Source organism: Carcharodon carcharias, chromosome 24, assembly GCF_017639515.1.
Source record: "Carcharodon carcharias isolate sCarCar2 chromosome 24, sCarCar2.pri, whole genome shotgun sequence".
Classification (NCBI taxonomy): Eukaryota; Metazoa; Chordata; class Chondrichthyes; order Lamniformes; family Lamnidae; genus Carcharodon; species Carcharodon carcharias.
The window spans coordinates 766,590-794,003 of NC_054490.1; the positions used below are offsets into that span (position 1 = coordinate 766,590).

Sequence of the window (27,414 nt, forward strand, 5' to 3'; positions counted from 1 at the left end):
CCCTCTCCCTCTTCACTCCCTCTTCACTCCCTCTCCCTCTTCACTCCCTCTTCTCTCCCTCTCCCTCTTCACTCCCTCTTCACTCCCTCTTCTCTCCCTCTTTCACTCCCTCTTCACTCCCTCTCCCTCTTCACTCCCTCTCCCTCTTCACTCCCTTTTCTCTCCCTGTCCCTCTTCACTCCCTCTTCACTCCCTCTCCCTCTTCACTCCCTTTTCTCTCCCTGTCCCTCTTCGCTCCCTCTTCACTCCCTCTTTACTCCCTCTCCCTCTCCCTCTTCACTCCCTCTCCCTCTTCACTCCCTCTCCCCTCCCTCCCCTACCCCCCCGCTCACTCTCCATCAGCCCTGGGCCTCTCTTTGCAAAGCAGCGTTGGAACCCACCCTAGCCCGAGGTCAACCCTTCCCACAGCCCCTCCCACCCCCTTCACCCCATCCCCTCCCCCACACCGCCGGCCCATCGACCGTGAGGGCCGTCACTGCGGGAGGCTGACCCGGCGGCCTGAGTTCCGTAAATAAAGCGATGTGAAGGCAAAACACGGCTCTCGGGACTGGTGGACGCGCACACGACACAAGCGCTAGTAGGGGGGACGGGTGGGGGTGGGGGGGGGGGTCTCGCCCCCCACCCCCCCATAACCCCCCGCAAGGTGAGAGGGGTGGAGAGAGGAAAGGGCCGAAGCGGCCGGAGTCACCGCCGGAGGGGGCAGCCGAGCCTCGCCCGCTCGCTCGCTCGGTGACCGGCGGGGGATTGGCCATTCTCCGGACGCAACCGGGACCGGTGGCTGAATCACTGACCGTGAGAGAGGAGGTGGGGGTGGGGGTCGAGGGGGCAGGTGGTGGGGAAGGGGGTAGGAGTGTCAGAGAGAGTGAAAAAGAAACGCAACAGACACAGCAGGAGGCCTGGTTTACGCCAGCGCCGGCTTTATTTCAGTCGCCGTGACAACGAGCGAGACGTCAAGCTATCCAGTGGAAGGGGGGGGGGTGGGGGGTCGAAGGTCGGTGAGGCCTAGCTGGGCCTGGTTCTGGGGGCCTGGGCCTCTCCCTCGCGCTCACTGCTTCCCATTCCCGTTGATGGGGAGTTTTTTGTGAGCGTCGGATTCCAGGTAAGCCTTGAGTTTAGGCCTGGAGAGGACACGGTCCACGTAGGCCTTGAGCAGGGGGGTGACATTCAGGCAACCCGGAGACAGCACCTCGAGGTTAGAGAGCAGATCAACCAGGTTATAATCAGCGTAAGAGATCTACAGAGAGAGAGAGAGAGAGAGGGAGAGTTAGTGAGTGTCAGCATCGAGCGCTCCCAGGGCAGGTACAGCACGGGTTAGATACAGTGTAGACCTCCCTCTACATTACCCTGACCAGTGTCCCACCTCTCCCCAATTTATACCCAGTGTCAGCATCGAGCGCTCCCAGGGCAGGTACAGCACGGGTTAGATACAGTGTAGACCTCCCTCTACATTACCCTGACCAGTGTCCCACCTCTCCCCAATTTATACCCAGTGTCAGCATCGAGCGCTCCCAGGGCAGGTACAGCACGGGTTAGATACTGTAGATCTCCCTCTACATTACCCTGACCAGTGTCCCACCTCTCCCCAATTTATACCAAGTGTCAGCATCGAGCGCTCCCAGGGCAGGTACAGCACGGGTTAGATACAGTGTAGAGCTCCCTCTACATTACCCCGACAGTGTGTCCCTCCCCAATTTATACCCAGTGTCAGCATCGAGCGCTCCCAGGGCAGGTACAGCACGGGTTAGATACAGTGTAGACCTCCCTCTACATTACCCTGACCAGTGTCCCACCTCTCCCCAATTTATACCCAGTGTCAGCATCGAGCGCTCCCAGGGCAGGTACAGCACGGGTTAGATACTGTAGATCTCCCTCTACATTACCCTGACCAGTGTCCCACCTCTCCCCAATTTATACCAAGTGTCAGCATCGAGCGCTCCCAGGGCAGGTACAGCACGGGTTAGATACAGTGTAGAGCTCCCTCTACATTACCCTGACAGTGTGTCGCCCACACTTTATACCCAGTGTCAGCATCGAGTGCTCCCAGGGCAGGTACAGCACGGGTTAGATACAGTGTAGAGCTCCCTCTACATTACCCTGACAGTGTGTCCCTCCCCACTTTATACCCAGTGTCAGCATCGAGTGCTCCCAGGGCAGGTACAGCACGGGTTAGATACAGTGTAGATCTCCCTGGGTCTTGTACCTTTTTCCCCACGAGAAAATCCTTCCCTCCATTATTTTTGGCCAGTATGTTTTCGAAAGGCTTCAGTTCCGCTGGGATGTTCTTGATGAAAGCATCTTTCCCAGTCTCCTGTGGGTAAAATGTAAAGATAAATTGTTAGAATGTTTGTACGTGGATCAATACTGAGGGAGCACCGCACTGTCGGAGGGTCAGTACTGAGGGAGCGCCGCACTGTCAGAGGGTCAGCACTGAGGGAGTGCCGCACTGTCGGAGGGTCAGTACTGAGAGAGTTCTGCACTGTCGGAGGGTCAGTACTGAGGGAGCGCCGCACTGTCGGAGGGTCAGTACTGAGGGAGCGCCGCACTGTCGGAGGGTCAGTACTGAGGGAGCGCCGCACTGTCGGAGGGTCAGTACTGAGGGAGCGCCGCACTGTCGGAGGGTCAGTACTGACGGAGTGCCGGACTGTCGGGGGGTCAGTACTGAGGGAGCGCCGCACTGTCGGAGGGTCAGTACTGAGGGAGCGCCGCACTGTCGGAGGGTCAGTACTGAGGGAGCGCCGCACTGTCGGAGGGTCAGTACTGAGGGAGAGCCGCACTGTCGGAAGGTGAGTACTGAGGGAGTGCCGCACTGTCAGAGGGTCAGCACTGAGGGAGTGCCGCACTGTCGGAGGGTCAGTACTGAGAGAGTTCTGCACTGTCGGAGGGTCAGTACTGAGGGAGCGCCGCACTGTCGGAGGGTCAGTACTGAGGGAGCGCCGCACTGTCGGAGGGTCAGTACTGAGGGAGCGCCGCACTGTCGGAGGGTCAGTACTGAGGGAGCGCCGCACTGTCGGAGGGTCAGTACTGAGGGAGCGCCGCACTGTCGGAGGGTCAGTACTGAGGGAGCGCCGCACTGTCGGATGGTCAGTACTGAGGGAGTGCCGCACTGTTGGAGGGTCAGTACTGAGGGAGTGCCGCACTGTCGGAGGGTCAGTACTGAGGGAGCGCCGCACTGTCGGATGGTCAGTACTGAGGGAGTGCCGCACTGTCAGAGGGTCAGTACTGAGGGAGTGCCGCACTGTCAGAGGGTCAGTACTGAGGGAGCGCCACTTTGACACGTTGATCACGACCTTTACCCTGGGACCGCTCTAGACGTTACACACCTCATCTCTCTGCAACCCCCTCCCCCTTTAATGTACGCCCCCCCCCCCCACCGCCGCATTGTGTCTGCTCTGGGCTCCCTGCAAGTCCGACAGAACCCGCCTGAGGCCCGATGTCAGGAACTGGGCCCGGTTTGTCCGTCAGCTTCCTAGAATCTGCTCCGTGAGTCCCGCTCCTCTGGTTCCTGACACCTTCCCCTCCCATCGCCCTCGGGTCCACGTGCAGATAGGCTCTCTCCTAAAACCTCCCTTGATAAGGGCGACTCACATATTCTTTGTAGATGAGTATGGCGTACTTCATCCTCAGGTCCTCGACTCCGTCATTAGTCATGTCCAGCAGTGCGGCCTCCTTGTTGTCCATCCCGTACAAATCTTTGGCAAACAGAATACCAAAATTGAATGCGTCAGTCGCATGTGATTTCGATTGGAGACCAGCGGTAACCTGCAGCAGCCACGTGAAGGAAGGGGGGGGGGGGTGGTGGCGTCCAGCCAGCTCGGGTAGGCCTCAGACTCCAGCCAGGGTGGGTAGGCCTCAGGCTCCAGCCAGCTGGCTAGGCCTCAGGCTCCAGCCAGCTCGGGTAGGCCTCAGGCTCCAGCAGGCAGGTTGGCCGCAGGCCCCAAGGTGAGCCGGTGGTTCTCTCTCTGGCTTCGTGCCGGTCGGGTAGGCCTCAGGCTCCAGCCAGTAGGTGGGCCTCAGGATTCATGTCGGCGGGTGGGCCTCAGGCTCCACCCGGGCAGGTAGGCCGCAGGCTCCAGCCAGTAGGTGGGCCTCAGGATTCATGTCGGCGGGTGGGCCTCAGGCTCCACCCGGGCAGGTAGGCCGCAGGCTCCGGCCAGTAGGTGGGCCTCAGTCTTCGTGAAGGCGGGTGGGCCTCAGGCTCCACCTGGGCAGGTAGGCCGCAGGCTCCGGCCAGTAGGTGGGCCTCAGGCTTCGTGAAGGCGGGTGGGCCTCAGGCTCCAGCTGGTCAGATACAGATATTAGTGTGTGTGTGTGTGTGCATATCGACATGGGGCTATTCTAGGCCCGTGTATTGGCAAGGCGCGGATTTTCCCAGGTACGAACCATGTTTGCGGGCCAAGTGGCGGAGAATGGCATTGGACTGGAACAGCACGAAGTGGTCATCTTTAAATTTGGGCAGCTGGCCGAAAACCTGGAAGAGAAAAAGGAAGAGAAAATGCATCACTGCTCGGAGAACTGAGACATATTAGGCCGAAGGCTCGACTCACCTTGAGGGTTAAACCTGAGATTGAATCCTGATCAGGTTTCAGAGGGAGAACGTGTTGATTTAAAGAGGGTCAGGGCCACCCCCCCACCCCCCACACCCAAGGCAGTTGAAGGCACCGCCGCCGACGGTGGAGAGATTAAAACTAGGGGGATGGTCAAGAGGCCGGAATTTGGGGAGGGTTGTAGGTGCTGGAGAAGGTTACAGAGATAGGGATGGTTGTAGGGGCTGGAGGAGGTTACAGAGATAGGGAGGGGTGTAGGGGCTGGAGGAGGTTACAGAGATAGGGAGGGGTGTAGGGGCTGGAGGAGGTTACAGAGATAGGGAGGGCTGTAGGGGCTGGAGGAGGTTACAGAGATAGGGAGGGCTGTAGAGGCTGGAGGATTTTACAGAGATAGGGAGGGGTGTAGGGACTGGAGGAGGTTACAGAGATAGGGAGGGGTGTAGGGGCTGGAGGAGGTTACAGAGATAGGGAGGGGTGTAGGGGCTGGAGGAGGTTACAGAGATAGGGAGGGGTGTAGGGGCTGGAGGAGGTTACAGAGATAGGGAGGGCTGTAGGGGCTGGAGGAGTTTACAGAGATAGGGGATGTTGTAGGCGACTGGAGGAGGTTACAGGGATAAGGAGGGGTGTAGGCGCTGGAGGAGGTTACAGAGATAGAAGGGGTGTGAGGGTTGGAGGAGTTTAAAGGGATAGGGAGGGTTCTAGGGGCTGGAGGTGGTTACAGAGCTAGGAGGGGTTGTAGGTGCTGGAGGAGTTTACAGAGATAGGGAGGGTTCTAGGGGTTGGAGGAGGTCACAGAGTTAAGGAGGGGTGTAGGGGCTGGAGGTGGTTACAGATATAGGGAGGGTTGTAGGGGTTGGAGGAGGTTACAGAGATAGGGAGGGTTGTAGGGGCTGGAGGAAGTTGCAGAGATAGGGAGGGTTGTAGGGGCTGGAGGAGGTTACAGAGATAGGGCGGGGTGTAGGGGCTGGAGGAGGTTAGAGAGATAGGGAGGGGTGTAGGGTCTGGAGGAGGTTACTGAGATCGGGAGGGTTGTAGAGGCTGGAGGAGGTTACAGAGATAGGGAGGGTTGTAGGGGCTAGAGGAGGTTACAGAGATAGGGAGGGATGTAAGGGCTCGAGGTGGTTAAAGAGATAGGGTGGGTTGTAGGGGTTGGAGGAGGTTACAGAGATAGGGAGGGTTGTAGGGGCTGGAGGAGGTTACAGAGATAGGGAGGGTTGCAGGGGCTGGAGGCGGTTACAGAGACAGGGAGGGTTGTAGGGGCTGCTGGAGGTTACAGAGATAGGGAGGGTTGTAGGGGCTGGAGGAGGTTACAGAGATAGGGAGGGGTGTAGGGGCTGGAGGAGGTTACAGAGATAGGGAGGTGTGTAGCGGCTGGAGGAGGTTACAGAGAAAGAGAGTGGTGCAGGGGCTGGAGGAGGTTACAGAGATAGGGAGGGTTGAAGGGGCTGGAGGAGGTTACAGAGACTGGGAGGGTTGTAGGGGCTGGAGGAGGTTACAGAGATAGGGAGGGGTGTAGGTGCTGGAGGAGGTTACAGAGATAGGGAGGGTTGTAGGCGCTGGAGGAGGTTACAGAGATAGGGAGGGGTGTAGGGACTGGAGGACGTTACAGAGATAGGGAGGGTTGTAGGGGCTGGAGGAGGTTACAGAGATAGGGAGGGGTGTAGCGGTTGGAGGATGTTACAGAGATAGGGAGGGGTGTAGTTTCTGGAGGAGGCTACAGAGATAGAGAGGGGTGTAGGGGCTGGAGGAGGTTACAGAGATAGGGAGAGGTGTAGGGGCTGGAGGAGGTTACAGAGATAGGGAGGGGTGTAGGGGCTGGAGGAGGTTACAGAAATAGGGAGGGGTGTAGGGGCTGGAGGAGGTTACAGATACGGAGGGGTGTATGGCCTGGAGGAGGTTTCAGATAGGGAGGGTTGTAGGAGCTGGAGGAGGTTACAGAAATAGGGAGGGGTGTAGGTTCTGGAGGAGGTTACAGAAATAGGGAGGTGTGTAGGGTCTTCAGGAGGTTACAGAGATAGGGAGGGGTGTTGGGGCTGGAGGAGATTACAGAGACAGGGAGTTTGTAGGGCCTAGAGGAGAACAGAGATAGGGAGGGTTGTAGGGGTTGGAGGAGGTTACAGAGATAGGGAGGGGTGTAGGGGCTGGAGGAGATTAAAGAGATAGGGAGGGTTGTACGGACTGGAGGAGGTTACAGAGATAGGGAGGGTTGTAGGGGCTGGAGGACGTTACAGAAATTGAGAGGGTTGTAGGGGTTGGAGGCGGTTACAGAGATAGGGAGGGGTGTAGGGGCTGGAGGAGGTTACAGAGATAGGGAGGGGTGTAGGGACTGGAGGAGGTTACAGCGATAGGCAGGGTTGTAGGCGCTGGAGGAGGTTACAGAGATAGGGAGGGTTGTAGGCGCTGGAGGAGGTTACAGAGATAGAAGGGGTGTGAGGGTTGGAGGAGTTTAAAGGGATAGGGAGGGTTCTAGGGGCTGGAGGTGGTTACAGAGCTAGGAGGGGTTGTAGGTGCTGGAGGAGTTTACAGAGATAGGGATGGGTGTGAGGGTTGGAGGAGTTTACAGGGATAGGGAGGGTTCTAGGGGTTGGAGGAGGTCACAGAGTTAAGGAGGGGTGTATGGGCTGGAGGTGGTTACAGATATAGGGAGGGTTGTAGGGGTTGGAGGAGGTTACAGAGATAGGGAGGGTTGTAGGGGCTGGAGGAGGTTGCAGAGATAGGGAGGGTTGTAGGGGCTGGAGGAGGTTACAGAGATAGGGCGGGGTGTAGGGGCTGGAGGAGGTTAGAGAGATAGGGAGGGGTGTAGGGTCTGGAGGAGGTTACTGAGATCGGGAGGGTTGTAGAGGCTGGAGGAGGTTGCAGAGATAGGGAGGGTTGTAGGGTCTGGCGGAGATTCCAGAGATAGGGAGGATTGTAGGGGCTGTAGGAGGTTACAGAGATAGGGAGGTTTGTATGGGCTGGAGGAGTTTACAGAGATAGGGAGGAGTGTAGGGGCTGGAGGAGGTTACAGGGATAGGGGGGGTTGTAGGGGCTAGAGGAGGTTACAGAGATAGGGAGGGATGTAAGGGCTCGAGGTGGTTAAAGAGATAGGGTGGGTTGTAGGGGTTGGAGGAGGTTACAGAGATAGGGAGGGTTGCAGGGGCTGGAGGCGGTTACAGAGAAAGAGAGTGGTGCAGGGGCTGGAGGAGGTTACAGAGATAGGGAGGGTTGAAGGGGCTGGAGGAGGTTACAGAGACTGGGAGGGTTGTAGGGGCTGGAGGAGGTTACAGAGATAGGGAGGTGTGTAGGTGCTGGAGGAGGTTACAGAGATAGGGAGGGTTGTAGGGGCTGGAGGAGGTTACAGAGATAGGGAGGGGTGTAGGGACTGGAGGACGTTACAGAGATAGGGAGGGTTGTAGGGGCTGGAGGAGGTTACAGGGATAGGGAGGGTTGTAGGGACTGAATAAGTTTACAGAGATAGGCAGGGTTGTTAGGGGCTGGAGGAGGTTACAGAGATAGGGAGGGGTGTAGCGGTTGGAGGATGTTACAGAGATAGGGAGGGATGTAGGGTCTGGAGGAGGCTACAGAGATAGGGAGGGGTGTAGGGGCTGGAGGAGGTTACAGAGATAGGGAGGGGTGTAGGGGCTGGAGGAGGTTACAGAAATAGGGAGGGGTGTAGGGGCTGGAGGAGGTTACAGAGATAAGGAGGGTTGTAGTGGCTGGAGGAGGTTAAAGAGATAGGGAGGGGTGTAGTGGCTGGAGGAGGTTTCAGATAGGGAGGGTTGTAGGGGCTGGAGGAGGTTACAGATAGGGAGGGGTGTATGGCCTGGAGGAGGTTTCAGATAGGGAGGGTTGTAGGAGCTGGAGGAGGTTACAGAAATAGGGAGGGGTGTAGGTTCTGGAGGAGGTTACAGAAATAGGGAGGTGTGTAGGGTCTTCAGGAGGTTACAGAGATAGGGAGGGGTGTTGGGGCTGGAGGAGGTTACAGAGACAGGGAGTTTGTAGGGCCTAGAGGAGAACAGAGATAGGGAGGGTTGTAGGGGTTGGAGAGGTTACAGAGATAGGGAGGGGTGTAGGGGCTGGAGGAGATTAAAGAGATAGGGAGGGTTGTACGGACTGGAGGAGGTTACAGAGATAGGGAGGGTTGTAGGGGCTGGAGGACGTTACAGAAATTGGGAGGGTTGTAGGGGTTGGAGGCGGTTACAGAGATAGGGAGGGGTGTAGGGGCTGGAGGAGGTTACAGAGATAGGGAGGGGTGTAGGGACTGGAGGAGGTTACAGCGATAGGCAGTGTTGTAGGGGCTGGAGGAGGTTACAGGGAGAGGGAGGGTTGTAGGGACTGAACAAGTTTACAGAGATAGGGAGGGTTGTTGGGGTTGGAGGAGGTTACTGAGATAGGGAGGGTTGTTGTTGCTGGAGGAGGTTACAGAGATAGAGAGGGGTGTAGGTGCTGGAGGAGGTTACAGAGATAGGGAGGGGTGTAGGGGCTGGAGGAGATTACAGAGATAGGGAGGGGTGCAGGGGCTGGAGGAGGTTACAGAGATAAGGAGGGTTGAAGGGGCTGGAGGAGGTTACAGAGACTGGGAGGTTTGTAGGGGCTGGAGGAGGTTACAGAGATAGGGAGGGGTGTAGGTGCTGGAGGAGGTTACAGAGATAGGGATGGTTGTAGGGGCTGGAGGAGGGTAAAGAGATAGTGAGGGGTGTAGGGACTGGAGGACGTTACAGAGATAGGGAGGGTTGTAGGGGCTGGAGGAGGTTACAGGGATAGGGAGCTTTGTAGGGGTTGGAGGAGGTTACAGAGATAGGGAGGGGTGTAGGGGCTGGAGGAGATTGAAGAGATAGGGAGGGTTGTACGGACTGGAGGAGGTTACAGAGATAGGGATGGTTGTAGGGGCTGGAGGACGTTACAGAAATTGGGAGTGTTGTAGGGGTTGGAGGCGGTGACAGAGATAGGGAGGGGTGTAGGGGCTGGAGGAGGTTACAGAGATAGGGAGGGGTGTAGGGACTGGAGGAGGTTACAGCGATAGGGAGTGTTGTAGGGTCTGGAGGAGGTTACAGGGATAGGGAGGGTTGTAGGGACTGAACAAGTTTACAGAGATAGGGAGGGTTGTTGGGGTTGGAGGAGATTACTGAGATAGGGAGGGTTGTAGGGACTGGAGGAGTTTACAGAGATAGGGAGGGTTGTTGTTGCTGGAGGAGGTTACAGAGATAGGGAGGGGTGTAGGTGCTGGAGGAGGTTACTGAGATAGGGAGGGGTGTAGGTGCTCGAGGATGTTACAGAGATAAGGAGGGGTGTAGGGGCTGTAGGAGGTTACAGAGATAGGGAGGGTTGCAGGGGCTGGAGGATTTTACAGAGATAGGGAGGGTTGTAGGGACTGGAGGAGGTTACAGAGATAAGGAGGGTTGTAGGGCCTGGAGGAGGTTACAGAGATAGGGAGAGGTGTAGGGGCATCAGGAGTTTACAGAGATAGGGAGGGGTGTAGGGGCTGGAGGAGGTTACAGAGATAAGGAGGGTTGTATGGCCTGGAGGAGGTTACAGAGATAGGGAGAGGTGTAGGGGCATCAGGAGTTTACAGAGATAGGGAGGGGTGTAGGGGCTGGAGGAGGTTACAGAGATAAGGAGGGGTGTATGGCCTGGAGTAGGTTACAGAGATAGGGAGGGGTGTAGGGGCTGGAGGAGGTTACAGAGATAGGGAGGGCTGGAGGGGCTGGAGGATTTTACAGAGATAGGGAGGGCTGTAGGGGCTGGATGAGGTTACAAAGATAGGGAGGGCTGTAAAAGCTGGAGGAGGTTACAGAGATAGGGAGTGGTGTAGGGGCTGGAGGATGTTACAGAGATAGGGAGGGGTGTAGGGGCTGGAAGAGGTTACAGAGATAGGGAGGGTTGTAGGGGCTGGACGAGTTTACAGAGATAGGGAGGGTTTTAGAGGCTGGAGGAGTTTACAGAGATAGGGAGGTGTGCAGGGGCTGGAGGAGGTTACAGAGATAGGGAGGGTTGAAGGGGCTGGAGGAGGTTACAGAGACTGGGAGGGTTGTAGGGGCTGGAGGAGGTTAAAGAGATAGCGAGGGGTGTAGGCGCTGGAGGAGGTTAAAGAGATAGGTAGGGTTGTAGGGGCTGGAGGAGTTTACAGAGATAGGGAGGCGTGTAGTGACTGGAGGAGGTTACAGAGATAGGGAGGGTTGTAGGTGCTGGAGGAGGTTACAGGGATAGGGAGGGTTGTAGGGGTTGGAGGAGGTTACAGAGATAGGGAGGGGTGTAGGGGCTGGAGGAGATTAAAGAGATAGGGAAGGTTGTACGGACTGGAGGAGGTTACAGAGATAGGGAGGGTTGTAGGGGCTGGAGGACGTTACAGAAATTGGGAGTGTTGTAGGGGTTGGAGGCGGTGACAGAGATAGGGAGGGGTGTAGGGGCTGGAGGAGGTTACAGAGATAGGGAGGGGTGTAGGGACTGGAGGAGGTTACAGCGATAGGGAGGTTTGTAGGGTCTGGAGGAGGTTACAGGGATAGGGAGGGTTGTAGGGACTGAACAAGTTTACAGAGATAGGGAGGGTTGTTGGGGTTGGAGGCGGTTACTGAGATAGGGAGGGTTGTAGGGGCTGGAGGAGTTTACAGAGATAGGGAGGGTTGTTGGGGTTGGAGGAGGTTACTGAGATAGGGAGGGTTGTTGTTGCTGGAGGAGGTTACAGAGATAGGGAGGGGTGTAGGTGCTGGAGGAGGTTACAGAGATAGGGAGGGGTGTAGGTGCTGGAGGAGGTTACTGAGATAGGGAGGGGTGTAGGTGCTCGAGGATGTTACAGAGATAGGGAGGGGTGTAGGGGCTGGAGGAGGTTACAGAGATATGGAGGGTTGTGGGGGCTGGAGGAGGTTACAGAGATACGGAGGGTTGTAGGGGCTGTAGGAGGTTACAGAGATAGGGAGGGTTGTAGGGGCTGGAGGATTTTACAGAGATAGGGAGGGTTGTAGGGGCTGGAGGATTTTACAGAGATAGGGTGGGGTGTAGGGACTGGAGGAGGTTACAGAGATAAGGAGGGTTGTAGGGGCTGGAGGAGGTTACAGAGATAGGGAGAGGTGTAGGGGCATCAGGAGTTTACAGAGATAGGGAGGGGTGTAGGTGCTGGAGGAGGTTACAGAGATAGGGAGGGCTGGAGGGGAGGTGGATTTTACAGAGATAGGGAGGGCTGTAGGGGCTGGATGAGGTTACAAAGATAGGGAGGTGTGTAGGGGCTGGAGGAGGTTACAGAGATAGGGAGGGTTGAAGGGGCTGGAGGAGGTTACAGAGACTGGGAGGGTTGTAGGGGCTGGAGGAGGTTAAAGAGATAGGGAGGGGTGTAGGTGCTGGAGGAGGCTACAGAGATAGGTAGGGTTGTAGGGGCTGGAGGAGGTTACAGAGATAGGGAGGCGTGTAGGGACTGGAGGAGGTTACAGCGATAGGGAGGGTTTTAGGGGTTGGAGGAGGTTACAGAGATAGGGAGGGTTGTAGGGGCTGGAGGAGGTTGCAGAGATAGGGAGGGTTGTAGTGGCTGGAGGAGGTTACAGAGATAGGGCGGGGTGTAGGGGCTGCAGGAGGTTAGAGAAATAGGGAGGGGTGTATGGTCTGGAGGAGGTTACAGAGATAGGGAGGAGTGTAGGGGCTGGAGGAGGTTACAGGGATAGGGGGGGTTGTAGGGGCTGGAGGAGGTTACAGAGATAGGGAGGGATGTAAGGGCTCGAGGTGGTTAAAGAGATAGGGTGGGTTGTAGGGGTTGGAGGAGGTTACAGAGATAGGGAGGGTTGCAGGGGCTGTAGGCGGTTACAGAGACAGGGAGGGTTGTAGGGGCTGCTGGAGGTTACAGAGATAGGGAGAAAGTAGGGGCTGGAGGAGGTTACAGAGATAGGGAGTGTTGTAGGGGCTGGAGGAGGTTACAGAGATAGGGAGGGTTGTAGGGGCTGGAGGAGGTTACAGAGATAGGGAGGTGTGTAGCGGCTGGAGGAGGTTACAGAGAAAGAGAGTGGTGCAGGGGCTGGAGGAGGTTACAGAGATAAGGAGGGTTGAAGGGGCTGGAGGAGGTTACAGAGACTGGGAGGGTTGTAGGGGCTGGAGGAGGGTACAGAGATAGGGAGGGGTGTAGGTGCTGGAGGAGGTTACAGAGATAGGGAGGGTTGTAGGGGCTGGAGGAGGTTACAGAGATAGGGAGGGGTGTAGGGACTGGAGGACGTTACAGAGATAGGGAGGGTTGTAGCGGCTGGAGGAGGTTACAGAGATAGGGAGTGTGTAGGGGCTGGAGGAGGTTACAGAGATAGGGAGGGGTGTAGGTGCTGGAGGAGGTTACAGAGATAGGGAGGGTTGTAGGGGCTGGAGGAGGTTACAGAGATAGGGAGGGGTGTAGGGACTGGAGGACGTTACAGAGATAGGGAGGGTTGTAGGGGCTGGAGGAGGTTACAGTGATAGGGAGCTTTGTAGGGGTTGGAGGAGGTTACAGAGATAGGGAGGGTTGTGGGGGCTGGAGGAGATTAAAGAGATAGGGAGGATTATAGAGGCCTAGCGGAGGTTACAGATATAGGGAGTGGTGTAGGGGCTGGAGGACGTTACAGAAATTGGGAGAGTTGTAGGTTTTGAGGAGGTTACAGAGATAGGGAGGGGTGTAGGGGTCTGGAGAATGTTACAGAGATAGTGAGGGTTGCAGGGGCTGGAGGAGGTTCCAGAGATTGGGAGTGCTGTAGGGTCTGGAGGAGGTTACAGGGATAGGGAGGGTTGTAGGGACTGAACAAGTTTACAGAGATAGGGAGGGTTGTTGGGGTTGGAGGAGGTTACTGAGATAGGGAGGGTTGTAGGGGCTGGAGGAGTTTACAGAGATAGGGAGGGTTGTTGTTGCTGGAGGAGGTTACAGACTTAGAGAGGGGTGTAGGTGCTGGAGGAGGTTACAGAGATAGGGAGGGGTGTAGGTGCTGGAGGAGGTTACTGAGATAGGGAGGGGTGTAGGTGCTCGAGGATGTTACAGAGATAGGGAGGGGTGTAGGGGCTGTAGGAGGTTACAGAGATAGGGAGGGTTGCAGGGGCTGGAGGATTTTACAGAGATAGGGAGGGGTGTAGGGACTGGAGGAGGTTACAGAGATAAGGAGGGTTGTAGGGCCTGGAGGAGGTTACAAAGATAGGGAGAGGTGTAGGGGCATCAGGAGTTTACAGAGATAGGGAGGGGTGTAGGGGCTGGAGGAGGTTACAGAGATAAGGAGGGTTGTATGGCCTGGAGGAGGTTACAGAGATAGGGAGAGGTGTAGGGGCATCAGGAGTTTACAGAGATAGGGAGGGGTGTAGGGGCTGGAGGAGGTTACAGAGATAAGGAGGGTTGTATGGCCTGGAGGAGGTTACAGAGATAGGGAGGGGTGTAGGGGCTGGAGGAGGTTACAGAGATAGGGAGGGCTGGAGGGGCTGGAGGATTTTACAGAGATAGGGAGGGCTGTAGGGGCTGGATGAGGTTACAAAGATAGGGAGGGGCTGTAAAAGCTGGAGGAGGTTACAGAGATAGGGAGTTGTGTAGGGGCTGGAGGATGTTACAGAGATAGGGAGGGGTGTAGGGGCTGGAAGAGGTTACAGAGATAGGGAGGGTTGTAGGGGCTGGACGAGTTTACAGAGATAGGGAGGGTTGTAGAGGCTGGAGGAGTTTACAGAGATAGGGAGGTGTGCAGGGGCTGGAGGAGGTTACAGAGATAGGGAGGGTTGAAGGGGCTGGAGGAGGTTACAGAGACTGGGAGGGTTGTAGGGGCTGGAGGAGGTTAAAGAGATAGCGAGGGGTGTAGGCGCTGGAGGAGGTTACAGAGATAGGTAGGGTTGTAGGGGCTGGAGGAGTTTACAGAGATAGGGAGGCGTGTAGTGACTGGAGGAGGTTACAGAGATAGGGAGGGTTGTAGGGGCTGGAGGAGGTTACAGGGATAGGGAGGGTTGTAGTGGTTGGAGGAGGTTACAGAGATAGGGAGGGGTGTAGGGGCTGGAGGAGATTAAAGAGATAGGGAGGGTTGTACGGACTGGAGGAGGTTACAGAGATAGGTAGGGTTGTAGGGGCTGGAGGAGTTTACAGAGATAGGGAGGCGTGTAGTGACTGGAGGAGGTTACAGAGATAGGGAGGGTTGTAGGGGCTGGAGGAGGTTACAGGGATAGGGAGGGTTGTAGGGGTTGGAGGAGGTTACAGAGATAGGGAGGGGTGTAGGGGCTGGAGGAGATTAAAGAGATAGGGAGAGTTGTACGGACTGGAGGAGGTTACAGAGATAGGGAGGGTTGTAGGGGCTGGAGGACGTTACAGAAATTGAGAGGGTTGTAGGGGTTGGAGGCGGTTACAGAGATAGGGAGGGGTGTAGGGGCTGGAGGAGGTTACAGAGATAGGGAGGGGTGTAGGGACTGGAGGAGGTTACAGCGATAGGGAGGTTTGTAGGGTCTGGAGGAGGTTACAGGGATAGGGAGGGTTGTAGGGACTGAACAAGTTTACAGAGATAGGGAGGGTTGTTGGGGTTGGAGGCGGTTACTGAGATAGGGAGGGTTGTAGGGGCTGGAGGAGTTTACAGAGATAGGGAGGGTTGTTGGGGTTGGAGGAGGTTACTGAGATAGGGAGGGTTGTTGTTGCTGGAGGAGGTTACAGAGATAGGGAGGGGTGTAGGTGCTGGAGGAGGTTACAGAGATAGGGAGGGGTGTAGGTGCTGGAGGAGGTTACTGAGATAGGGAGGGGTGTAGGTGCTCGAGGATGTTACAGAGATAGGGAGGGGTGTAGGGGCTGGAGGAGGTTACAGAGATATGGAGGGTTGTGGGGGCTGGAGGAGGTTACAGAGATACGGAGGGTTGTAGGGGCTGTAGGAGGTTACAGAGATAGGGAGGGTTGTAGGGGCTGGAGGATTTTACAGAGATAAGGAGGGTTGTAGGGGCTGGAGGATTTTACAGAGATAGGGTGGGGTGTAGGGACTGGAGGAGGTTACAGATAAGGAGGGTTGTAGGGGCTGGAGGAGGTTACAGAGATAGGGAGAGGTGTAGGGGCATCAGGAGTTTACAGAGATAGGGAGGGGTGTAGGTGCTGAAGGAGGTTACAGAGATAGGGAGGGCTGGAGGGGAGGTGGATTTTACAGAGATAGGGAGGGCTGTAGGGGCTGGATGAGGTTACAAAGATAGGGAGGTGTGTAGGGGCTGGAGGAGGTTACAGAGATAGGGAGGGTTGAAGGGGCTGGAGGAGGTTACAGAGACTGGGAGGGTTGTAGGGGCTGGAGGAGGTTAAAGAGATAGGGAGGGGTGTAGGGGCTGGAGGAGTTTACAGAGATAGGGAGGGTTGTTGGGGTTGGAGGAGGTTACTGAGATAGGGAGGGTTGTTGTTGCTGGAGGAGGTTACAGAGATAGGGAGGGGTGTAGGTGCTGGAGGAGGTTACAGAGATAGGGAGGGGTGTAGGTGCTGGAGGAGGTTACTGAGATAGGGAGTGGTGTAGGTGCTCGAGGATGTTACAGAGATAGGGAGGGGTGTAGGGGCTGGAGGAGGTTACAGAGATATGGAGGGTTGTGGGGGCTGGAGGAGGTTACAGAGATACGGAGGGTTGTAGGGGCTGTAGGAGGTTACAGAGATAGGGAGGGTTGTAGGGGCTGGAGGATTTTACAGAGATAGGGAGGGTTGTAGGGGCTGGAGGATTTTACAGAGATAGGGTGGGGTGTAGGGACTGGAGGAGGTTACAGAGATAAGGAGGGTTGTAGGGGCTGGAGGAGGTTACAGAGATAGGGAGAGGTGTAGGGGCATCAGGAGTTTACAGAGATAGGGAGGGGTGTAGGTGCTGGAGGAGGTTACAGAGATGGGGAGGGCTGGAGGGGAGGTGGATTTTACAGAGATAGGGAGGGCTGTAGGGGCTGGATGAGGTTACAAAGATAGGGAGGTGTGTAGGGGCTGGAGGAGGTTACAGAGATAGGGAGGGTTGAAGGGGCTGGAGGAGGTTACAGAGACTGGGAGGGTTGTAGGGGCTGGAGGAGGTTAAAGAGATAGGGAGGGGTGTAGGTGCTGGAGGAGGCTACAGAGATAGGTAGGGTTGTAGGGGCTGGAGGAGGTTACAGAGATAGGGAGGCGTGTAGGGACTGGAGGAGGTTACAGCGATAGGGAGGGTTTTAGGGGTTGGAGGAGGTTACAGAGATAGGGAGGGGTGTAGGGGCTGGAGGAGGTTGCAGAGATAGGGAGGGTTGTAGTGGCTGGAGGAGGTTACAGAGATAGGGCGGGGTGTAGGGGCTGCAGGAGGTTAGAGAAATAGGGAGGGGTGTATGGTCTGGAGGAGGTTACAGAGATCGGGAGGTTTGTAGAGGCTGGAGGAGGTTACAGAGATAGGGAGGGTTGTATGGGCTGGAGGAGTTTACAGAGATAGGGAGGAGTGTAGGTGCTGGAGGAGGTTACAGGGATAGGGGGGGTTGTAGGGGCTGGAGGAGGTTACAGAGATAGGGAGGGATGTAAGGGCTCGAGGTGGTTAAAGAGATAGGGTGGGTTGTAGGGGTTGGAGGAGGTTACAGAGATAGGGAGGGTTGCAGGGGCTGTAGGCGGTTACAGAGACAGGGAGGGTTGTAGGGGCTGCTGGAGGTTACAGAGATAGGGAGAAAGTAGGGGCTGGAGGAGGTTACAGAGATAGGGAGTGTTGTAGGGGCTGGAGGAGGTTACAGAGATAGGGAGGGTTGTAGGGGCTGGAGGAGGTTACAGAGATAAGGAGGGTTGAAGGGGCTGGAGGAGGTTACAGAGACTGGGAGGGTTGTAGGGGCTGGAGGAGGTTACAGAGATAGGGAGGGGTGTAGGTGCTGGAGGAGGTTACAGAGATAGGGAGGGTTGTAGGGGCTGGAGGAGGTTACAGAGATAGGGAGGGGTGTAGGGACTGGAGGACGTTACAGAGATAGGGAGGGTTGTAGGGGCTGGAGGAGGTTACAGGGATAGGGAGCTTTGTAGGGGTTGGAGGAGGTTACAGAGATAGGGAGGGGTGTAGGGGCTGGAGGAGATTAAAGAGATAGGGAGGGTTGTACGGACTGGAGGAGGTTACAGAGATAGGGAGGGTTGTAGGGGCTGGAGGACGTTACAGAAATTGGGAGTGTTGTAGGGGTTGGAGGCGGTGACAGAGATAGGGAGGGGTGTAGGGGCTGGAGGAGGTTACAGAGATAGGGAGGGGTGTAGGGACTGGAGGAGGTTACAGCGATAGGGAGTGCTGTAGGGTCTGGAGGAGGTTACAGGGATAGGGAGGGTTGTAGGGACTGAACAAGTTTACAGAGATAGGGAGGGTTGTTGGGGTTGGAGGAGGTTACTGAGATAGGGAGGGTTGTAGGGGCTGGAGGAGTTTACAGAGATAGGGAGGGTTGTTGTTGCTGGAGGAGGTTACAGACTTAGAGAGGGGTGTAGGTGCTGGAGGAGGTTACAGAGATAGGGAGGGGTTTAGGTGCTGGAGGAGGTTACTGAGATAGGGAGGGGTGTAGGTGCTCGAGGATGTTACAGAGATAGGGAGGGGTGTAGGGGCTGTAGGAGGTTACAGAGATAGGGAGGGTTGCAGGGGCTGGAGGATTTTACAGAGATAGGGAGGGGTGTAGGGACTGGAGGAGGTTACAGAGATAAGGAGGGTTGTAGGGCCTGGAGGAGGTTACAGAGATAGGGAGAGGTGTAGGGGCATCAGGAGTTTACAGAGATAGGGAGGGGTGTAGGGGCTGGAGGAGGTTACAGAGATAAGGAGGGTTGTATGGCCTGGAGGAGGTTACAGAGATACGGAGAGGTGTAGGGGCATCAGGAGTTTACAGAGATAGGGAGGGGTGTAGGGGCTGGAGGAGGTTACAGAGATAAGGAGGGTTGTATGGCCTGGAGTAGGTTAAAGAGATAGGGAGGGGTGTAGGGGCTGGAGGAGGTTTCAGAGATAGGGAGGGCTGGAGGGGCTGGAGGATTTTACAGAGATAGGGAGGGCTGTAGGGGCTGGATGAGGTTACAAAGATAGGGAGGGCTGTAAAAGCTGGAGGAGGTTACAGAGATAGGGAGTTGTGTAGGGGCTGGAGGATGTTACAGAGATAGGGAGGGGTGTAGGGGCTGGAAGAGGTTACAGAGATAGGGAGGGTTGTAGGGGCTGGACGAGTTTACAGAGATAGGGAGGGTTGTAGAGGCTGGAGGAGTTTACAGAGATAGGGAGGTGTGCAGGGGCTGGAGGAGGTTACAGAGATAGGGAGGGTTGAAGGGGCTGGAGGAGGTTACAGAGACTGGGAGGGTTGTAGGGGCTGGAGGAGGTTAAAGAGATAGCGAGGGGTGTAGGCGCTGGAGGAGGTTACAGAGATAGGTAGGGTTGTAGGGGCTGGAGGAGTTTACAGAGATAGGGAGGCGTGTAGTGACTGGAGGAGGTTACAGAGATAGGGAGGGTTGTAGGGGCTGGAGGAGGTTACAGGGATAGGGAGGGTTGTAGTGGTTGGAGGAGGTTACAGAGATAGGTAGGGTTGTAGGGGCTGGAGGAGTTTACAGAGATAGGGAGGCGTGTAGTGACTGGAGGAGGTTACAGAGATAGGGAGGGTTGTAGGGGCTGGAGGAGGTTACAGGGATAGGGAGGGTTGTAGGGGTTGGAGGAGGTTACAGAGATAGGGAGGGGTGTAGGGGCTGGAGGAGATTAAAGAGATAGGGAGGGTTGTACTGACTGGAGGAGGTTACAGAGATAGGGAGGGTTGTAGGGGCTGGAGGACGTTACAGAAATTGGGAGTGTTGTAGGGGTCGGAGGCGGTGACAGAGATAGGGAGGGGTGTAGGGGTTGGAGGAGGTTACAGAGATAGGGAGGGGTGTAGGGACTGGAGGAGGTTACAGCGATAGGGAGGTTTGTAGGGTCTGGAGGAGGTTACAGGGATAGGGAGGGTTGTAGGGACTGAACAAGTTTACAGAGATAGGGAGGGTTGTTGGGGTTGGAGGCGGTTACTGAGATAGGGAGGGTTGTAGGGGCTGGAGGAGTTTACAGAGATAGGGAGGGTTGTTGTTGCTGGAGGAGGTTACAGACTTAGAGAGGTGTGTAGGTGCTGGAGGAGGTTACTGAGATAGGGAGGGGTGTAGGTGCTCGAGGATGTTACAGAGATAGGGAGGGGTGTAGGGGCTGTAGGAGGTTACAGAGATAGGGAGGGTTTCAGGGGCTGGAGGATTTTACAGAGATAGGGAGTGGTGTAGGGACTGGAGGAGGTTACAGAGATAAGGAGGGTTGTAGGGCCTGGAGGAGGTTACAGAGATAGGGAGAGGTGTAGGGGCATCAGGAGTTTACAGAGATAGGGAGGGGTGTAGGGGCTGGAGGAGGTTACAGAGATAAGGAGGGTTGTATGGCCTGGAGGAGGTTACAGAGATAGGGAGAGGTGTAGGGGCATCAGGAGTTTACAGAGATAGGGAGGGGTGTAGGGGCTGGAGGAGGTTACAGAGATAAGGAGGGTTGTATGGCCTGGAGTAGGTTACAGAGATAGGGAGGGGTGTAGGGGCTGGAGGAGGTTACAGAGATAGGGAGGGCTGGAGGGGCTGGAGGATTTTACAGAGATAGGGAGGGCTGTAGGGGCTGGATGAGGTTACAAAGATAGGGAGGGCTGTAAAAGCTGGAGGAGGTTACAGAGATAGGGAGTGGTGTAGGGGCTGGAGGATGTTACAGAGATAGGGAGGGGTGTAGGGGCTGGAAGAGGTTACAGAGATAGGGAGGGTTGTAGGGGCTGGACGAGTTTACAGAGATAGGGAGGGTTGTAGAGGCTGGAGGAGTTTACAGAGATAGGGAGGTGTGCAGGGGCTGGAGGAGGTTACAGAGATAGGGAGGGTTGAAGGGGCTGGAGGAGGTTACAGAGACTGGGAGGGTTGTAGGGGCTGGAGGAGGTTAAAGAGATAGCGAGGGGTGTAGGCGCTGGAGGAGGTTACAGAGATAGGTAGGGTTGTAGGGGCTGGAGGAGGTTACAGAGATAGGGAGGCGTGTAGTGACTGGAGGAGGTTACAGAGATAGGGAGGGTTGTAGGGGCTGGAGGAGGTTACAGGGATAGGGAGGGTTGTAGGGGTTGGAGGAGGTTACAGAGATAGGGAGGGGTGTAGGGGCTGGAGGAGATTAAAGAGATAGGGAGGGTTGTACGGACTGGAGGAGGTTACAGAGATAGTGAGGGTTGTAGGGGCTGGAGGACGTTACAGAAATTGGGAGTGTTGTAGGGGTTGGAGGCGGTGACAGAGATAGGGAGGGGTGTAGGGGCTGGGGGAGGTTACAGAGATAGGGAGGGGTGTAGGGACTGGAGGAGGTTACAGCGATAGGGAGGTTTGTAGGGTCTGGAGGAGGTTACAGGGATAGGGAGGGTTGTAGGGACTGAACAAGTTTACAGAGATAGGGAGGGTTGTTGGGGTTGGAGGCGGTTACTGAGATAGGGAGGGTTGTAGGGGCTGGAGGAGTTTACAGAGATAGGGAGGGTTGTTGTTGCTGGAGGAGGTTACAGACTTAGAGAGGGGTGTAGGTGCTGGAGGAGGTTACAGAGATAGGGAGGGGTGTAGGTGCTGGAGGAGGTTACTGAGATAGGGAGGGGTGTAGGTGCTCGAGGATGTTACAGAGATAGGGAGGGGTGTAGGGGCTGTAGGAGGTTACAGAGATAGGGAGGGTTGCAGGGGCTGGAGGATTTTACAGAGATAGGGAGTGGTGTAGGGACTGGAGGAGGTTACAGAGATAAGGAGGGTTGTAGGGCCTGGAGGAGGTTACAGAGATAGGGAGAGGTGTAGGGGCATCAGGAGTTTACAGAGATAGGGAGGGGTGTAGGGGCTGGAGGAGGTTACAGAGATAAGGAGGGTTGTATTGCCTGGAGGAGGTTACAGAGATAGGGAGAGGTGTAGGGGCATCAGGAGTTTACAGAGATAGGGAGGGGTGTAGGGGCTGGAGGAGGTTACAGAGATAAGGAGGGTTGTATGGCCTGGAGTAGGTTACAGAGATAGGGAGGGGTGTAGGGGCTGGAGGAGGTTACAGAGATAGGGAGGGCTGGAGGGGCTGGAGGATTTTACAGAGATAGGGAGGGCTGTAGGGGCTGGATGAGGTTACAAAGATATGGAGGGCTGTAAAAGCTGGAGGAGGTTACAGAGATAGGGAGTGGTGTAGGGGTTGGAGGATGTTACAGAGATAGGGAGGGGTGTAGGGGCTGGAAGAGGTTACAGAGATAGGGAGGGTTGTAGGGGCTGGACGAGTTTACAGAGATAGGGAGGGTTGTAGAGGCTGGAGGAGGTTACAGAGATAGGGAGGGTTGAAGGGGCTGGAGGAGGTTACAGAGACTGGGAGGGTTGCAGGGGCTGGAGGAGGTTAAAGAGATAGCGAGGGGTGTAGGCGCTGGAGGAGGTTACAGAGATAGGTATGGGTTGTAGGGGCTGGAGGAGTTTACAGAGATAGGGAGGCGTGTAGTGACTGGAGGAGGTTACAGAGATAGGGAGGGTCGTAGGGTCTGGAGAAGGTTACAGAGATAGGGAGGGGTGTAGGGGCTGGAGGAGTTTACAGAGATAGGGAGGCGTGTAGTGACTGGAGGAGGTTATAGAGATAGGGAGGGATGTAGGGGCTGGAGGAGGTTACAGAGATAAGGAGGTTTGTAGGGGCTGGAGGAGGTTACAGAGATAGGGAGGGTTGTAGGGGCTGGAGGAGGTTACAGATAGGGAGGGGTGTAGGGGCTCGAGGAGGTTACAGAGATAGGGAGGGGTGTAGGGTCTTCAAGAGGTTACAGAGATAGGGAGGGGTGTTGGAGCTGGAGGAGGTTACAGAGGCAGGGATGGTTTAGGGGCTGCAGGAGGTTACAGAGATAGGGAGGGGTGTAGGGGCTGGAGGAGATTAAAGAGATAGGGAGGGTTGTACAGACTGGAGGGTGTTACAGAGATAGGGAGCGTTGTAGGGGCTGGCGGACGTTACAGAAATTGCGAGGGTTGTAGAGGCTGGAGGAGGTTACAGCGATAGGGAGGGTCGAAGCGTCTGGAGTAGGTTACAGGGATAGGGAGGGTTGTAGGGACTGAACAAGTTTACAGAGTTAGGGAGGGTTGTAGGGGCTGGAGGAGTTGACAGAGATAGGGAGGGTTGTTGGGGCTTGAGGAGGTTACAGAGATAGGGAGTGTTGTAGGGGCTGGAGGAGGTTACAGAGATAAGGAGATGTGTAGGGGCTGGAGGACGTTACAGAGATAGGGAGGGGTGTAGGGGTTGGAGGAGTTTACAGAGAAAGAGAGTGGTGCAGGAGCTGGAGGAGGTTACAGAGATAGGGAGGGTTGTAGGTGCTGGTGGAGGTAACAGAGATAGGGAGGGGTGTAGGGGCTGGAGGAGGTTACAGAGATAGGGCGGGTTGTAGGTGCTGGAGGAGGTTACAGAGATAGGGAGGGGTGTAGGGACTGGAGGAGGTTACAGAGATAGGGAGGGTTGTTAGGGGTTGGAGGAGCTTACAGAGATAGCGAGGGATGTAGGAGCTGGAGGAGTTTACAGAGATAGGGAGGGTTGTATGGGCTGGAGGAGTTTACAGAGATAGGGAGGGTTGTATGGGCTGGAGGAGTTTACTGAGATAGGGAGGAGTGTAGGGGCTGGAGGAGGTTACAGGGATAGGGGGGGTTGTAGGGGCTGGAGGAGGTTACAGAGATAGGGAGGGATGTAAGGGCTCGAGGTGGTTAAAGAGATAGGGTGGGTTGTAGGGGTTGGAGGAGGTTACAGAGATAGGGAGGGTTGCAGGGGCTGGAGGCGGTTACAGAGACAGGGAGGGTTGTAGGGGCTGCTGGAGGTTACAGAGATAGGGAGAAAGTAGGGGCTGGAGGAGGTTACAGAGATAGGGAGTGTTGTAGGGGCTGGAGGAGGTTACAGAGATAGGGAGGGTTGTAGGGGCTGGAGGAGGTTACAGAGATAGGGAGGTGTGTAGCGGCTGGAGGAGGTTACAGAGAAAGAGAGTGGTGCAGGGGCTGGAGGAGGTTACAGAGATAAGGAGGGTTGAAGGGGCTGGATGAGGTTACAGAGACTGGGAGGGTTGTAGGAGCTGGAGGAGGTTACAGAGATAGGGAGGGGTGTAGGTGCTGGGGGATGTTACAGAGATAGGGAGGGTTGTAGGGGCTGGAGGAGGTTACAGAGATAGGGAGGGGTGTAGGCACTGGAGGACGTTACAGAGATAGGGAGGGTTGTAGGGGCTGGAGAAGGTTACAGGGATAGGGAGGGTTGTAGGGACTGAATAAGTTTACAGAGATAGGGAGGGGTGTAGGGACTGGAGGACGTTACAGAGATAGGGAGGGTTGTAGGGGCTGGAGGAGGTTACAGGGATAGGGAGGGTTGTATGGACTGAATAAGTTTACAGAGATAGGGAGGGGTGTAGGGACTGGAGGACGTTACAGAGATAGGGAGGGTTGTTAGGGGCTGGAGGATGTTACAGAGATAGGGAGGGTTGTAGCGGTTGGAGGAGGTTACAGAGATAGGGAGGGGTGTAGGGTCTGGAGGAGGCTACAGAGATAGGGAGGGGTGTAGGGGCTGGAGGAGGTTACAGAGATAGGGAGGGGTGTAGGGGCTGGAGGAGGTTACAGAAATAGGGAGGGGTGTAGGTGCTGGAGGAGGTTACAGAGATAAGGAGTGTTGTATTGGCTGGAGGAGGTTACAGAGATAGGGAGGGGTGTAGGGGCTGGAGGAGGTTACAGATAGGGAGGGGTGTAGGGGCTGGAGGAGGTTACAGAAATAGGGAGGTGTGTAGGGTCTTCAGGAGGTTACAGAGATAGGGAGGGTTGTAGGGGTTGGAGGAGGTTACAGAGATAGGGAGGGGTGTAGGGGCTGGAGAAGATTAAAGAGATAGGGAGGGTTGTACGGACTGGAGGAGGTTACAGAGATAGGGAGGGTTGTAGGGGCTGGAGGACGTTACAGAAATTGGGAGTGTTGTAGGGGTTGGAGGCGGTGACAGAGATAGGGAGGGGTGTAGGGGCTGGAGGAGGTTACAGAGATAGGGAGGGGTGTAGGGACTGGAGGAGGTTACAGCGATAGGGAGGGTTGTAGGGTCTGGAGGAGGTTACAGGGATAGGGAGGGTTGTAGGGACTGAACAATTTTACAGAGATAGGGAGGGTTGTTGGGGTTGGAGGAGGTTACTGAGATAGGGAGGGTTGTAGGGGCTGGAGGAGGTTACAGAGATAGGGAGGGTTGTTGTTGCTGGAGGAGGTTACAGACTTAGAGAGGGGTGTAGGTGCTGGAGGAGGTTACAGAGATAGGGAGGTGTGTAGGTGCTGGCGGAGGTTACTGAGATAGGGAGGGGTGTAGGTGCTCGAGGATGTTACAGAGATAAGGAGGGTTGCAGGGGCTGGAGGATTTTACAGAGATAGGGAGGGGTGTAGGGGCATCAGGAGTTTACAGAGATAGGGAGGTGTGCAGGGGCTGGAGGAGGTTACAGATTTAGGGAGGGTTGAAGGGGCTGGAGGAGGTTACAGAGACTGGGAGGGTTGTAGGGGCTGGAGGAGGTTAAAGAGATAGCGAGGGGTGTAGGCGCTGGAGGAGGTTACAGCGATAGGGAGGGTCGAAGCGTCTGGAGGAGGTTACAGGGATAGGGAGTGTTGTAGGGACTGAACAAGTTTACAGAGTTAGGGAGGGTTGTAGGGGTTGGAGGTGGTTACAGAGATAGGGAGGGTTGTTGGGGCTGGAGGAGGTTACAGAGATAGGGAGGGTTGTAGGGGCTGGAGGAACTTACAGAGATAGGGAGATGTGTAGGGGCTGGAGGAGGTTACAGAGATAGGGAGGGGTGTAGGGGTTGGAGGAGTTTACAGAGAAAGAGAGTGGTGCAGGGGCTGGAGGAGGTTACAGAGATAGGGAGGGTTGAAGGGGCTGGAGGAGGTTACAGAGACTGGCAGGGTTGTAGGTGCTGGAGGAGGTAACAGAGATAGGGAGGGGTGTAGGGGCTGGAGGAGGTTACAGATATAGGGCGGGTTGTAGGTGCTGGAGGAGGTTACAGGGATAGGGAGGGGTGTAGGGGCTGGAAGAGGTTACAGAGATAGGGAGGGGTGTAGGGACTGGAGGAGGTTACAGAGATAGGGAGGGTTGTTAGGGGTTGGAGGAGCTTACAGAGATAGCGAGGGATGTAGGAGCTGGAGGAGTTTACAGAGATAGGGAGGGTTGTAGTTGCTGGAGGAGGTTACAGAGATAGGGAGGGTTGTACGGGCTGGAGGAGGTTACTGAGATAGGGAGGGGAGTTTTGGCTTCAGTAGGTTACAGTGATAGTGAGGGGTGTAGGGGCGTCAGGAGTTTACAGAGATACTGAGGGGTGTTGGGGCTGGAGGAGGTTACAGAGATAGGGAGGGGTGTAGGGCTGGAGGAGTTTACAGAGATAGGGTGGTTTGTAGGGGCTGGAGGAGGTTACAGAGATTGGGACGGATGTAGGGGCTGGAGGAGGTTACAGAGATAGCGAGGGGTGTAGGGGCTGGAGGAGGTTACAGATATAGGGAGGTTGGTAAGGTCTGGAGGAGTTTACATAGATAGGGAGGGTTGTAGGGTCTGGAGGATGTTGCAGAGTTAGGGAGGGTTGTAGGGCCTGGAGGAGGTTACAGAGATAGGGATGAGTGTAGTGTCTGGATGAGGTTACAGAGATAAGGAGGGTTGTAGGGGCTGGAGGATGTTACAGAGATAGGGAGAGTTGTTTGGGCTGGAGGAGGTCACAGATATTGGGAGATGTCTAGGTGCTGGAGGAGGTTACAGAGATAGGGAGGGTTGTAGGGGCTGGAGGATGTTACAGAGATAGGGATGGGTGTCGTGGCTGGAGGAGGTTACAGAGAGAGGGAGGGATGTAGGGGCTGGAGGATGTTACAGAGATAAGGAGGGTTGTAGGGGCTGGAGGAGGTTACAGAGATAGCGAGGGTTGTAGGGGCTGGAGGTTGTTACAGAGATAGGGAGGGATTTAGGGACTGGAGGAGGTTACAGAGATAGATTGCGTTGTAGGGGCTGGACGAGGTTACAGAGATAGCGAGGGGTTTAGTGACTGGAGGAGGTTACAGAGATACGGAGGGTTGTAGGGGCTGGACGAGGTTACAGAGATATAGAGGGGTTTAGTGACTGGCGGAGGTTACAGAGATATGGAGGGTTTTAGGGACTGGAGGAGGTTACAGAGATAGGGAGGGGTGTTGGGGCTGGAGGAGGTTTCAGATTTAGGGAGGGTTGTAGGGGCTGGAGGAGGCTACAGAGATAGGGACGGTTGTAGTGGCTGAGGGAGGTTATGAGATAGGGAGGATGTAGGGGCAGGAGGAGGTTACAGAGATAGGGAGGGTTGTAGGTCTGGAGGAGGTTACAGAGTTAGGGAGAGGTGTAGGGGCTGGAGGAGGTTACAGAGATAGGGAGGGGTGTAGGGGTTGGAGGAGTTTACAGAGAAAGAGAGTGGTGCAGGGGCTGGAGGAGGTTACAAAGATAATGAGGTTTTTAGGGACTGAATAAGTTTACAGAGATAGGGAGGGCTGTTAGGGGCTGGAGGAGATTACAGAGATAGGGAGGGTTGTACGGGCTGGAGGAGGTTACTGAGATAGGGAGGGGAGTAGGGGCTTCAGGAGGTTACAGAGATAGGGAGGGTTGTACGGGCTGGAGGAGGTTACTGAGATAGGGAGGGGTGTAGGGGAGTCAGGAGTTTACTGAGATAGTGAGGCGTGTTGGGTCTGGAGGAGGTTACACCGATAGGGTGGTTTGTAGGGGCTGGAGGAGGTTACAGAGATTGGGACGGATGTAGGGGCTGGAGGAGGTTACAGAGATAGCGAGGGGTGTAGGGGCTGGAGGAGGTTACAGAGATAGGGAGGGGTGTAGGGGCTGGAGGAGGTTACAGAATTAGGGAGGGTTGTAGGGGCTGGAGGAGGTTACAGAGACAGGGTGGGTTGTAGGGGCTGGAGGAGGTTACAGTGATAGGGAGGGATGTAGAGACTGGAGGAGGTTACAGTGATAGGGAGGGGTGTAGTGGCTGGAGGAGGTTACAGAGATAGGGAGGGAT

At 55.8% G+C, this 27,414-nt stretch overlaps 1 protein-coding gene across 1 annotated transcript in view; it reads right to left on the bottom strand.

The window, feature by feature from the left end:
• Positions 1-895: 895 nt before the first annotated feature.
• LOC121269383 (glutathione S-transferase P-like) overlaps positions 896-27,414 on the bottom strand; it is a 43,861-nt gene continuing 17,342 nt past the window's right edge. The window contains exons 2-5 of the mRNA XM_041173973.1: positions 4,381-4,468; positions 3,586-3,689; positions 2,201-2,308; positions 896-1,234 (exon numbers count right to left, since the gene is read on the bottom strand). Of these exons, the coding sequence (XP_041029907.1) occupies positions 1,046-1,234; positions 2,201-2,308; positions 3,586-3,689; positions 4,381-4,468 (489 nt within the window). The 3' untranslated portion in view covers positions 896-1,045. The remainder of the gene's footprint in view (positions 1,235-2,200; positions 2,309-3,585; positions 3,690-4,380; positions 4,469-27,414) is intronic.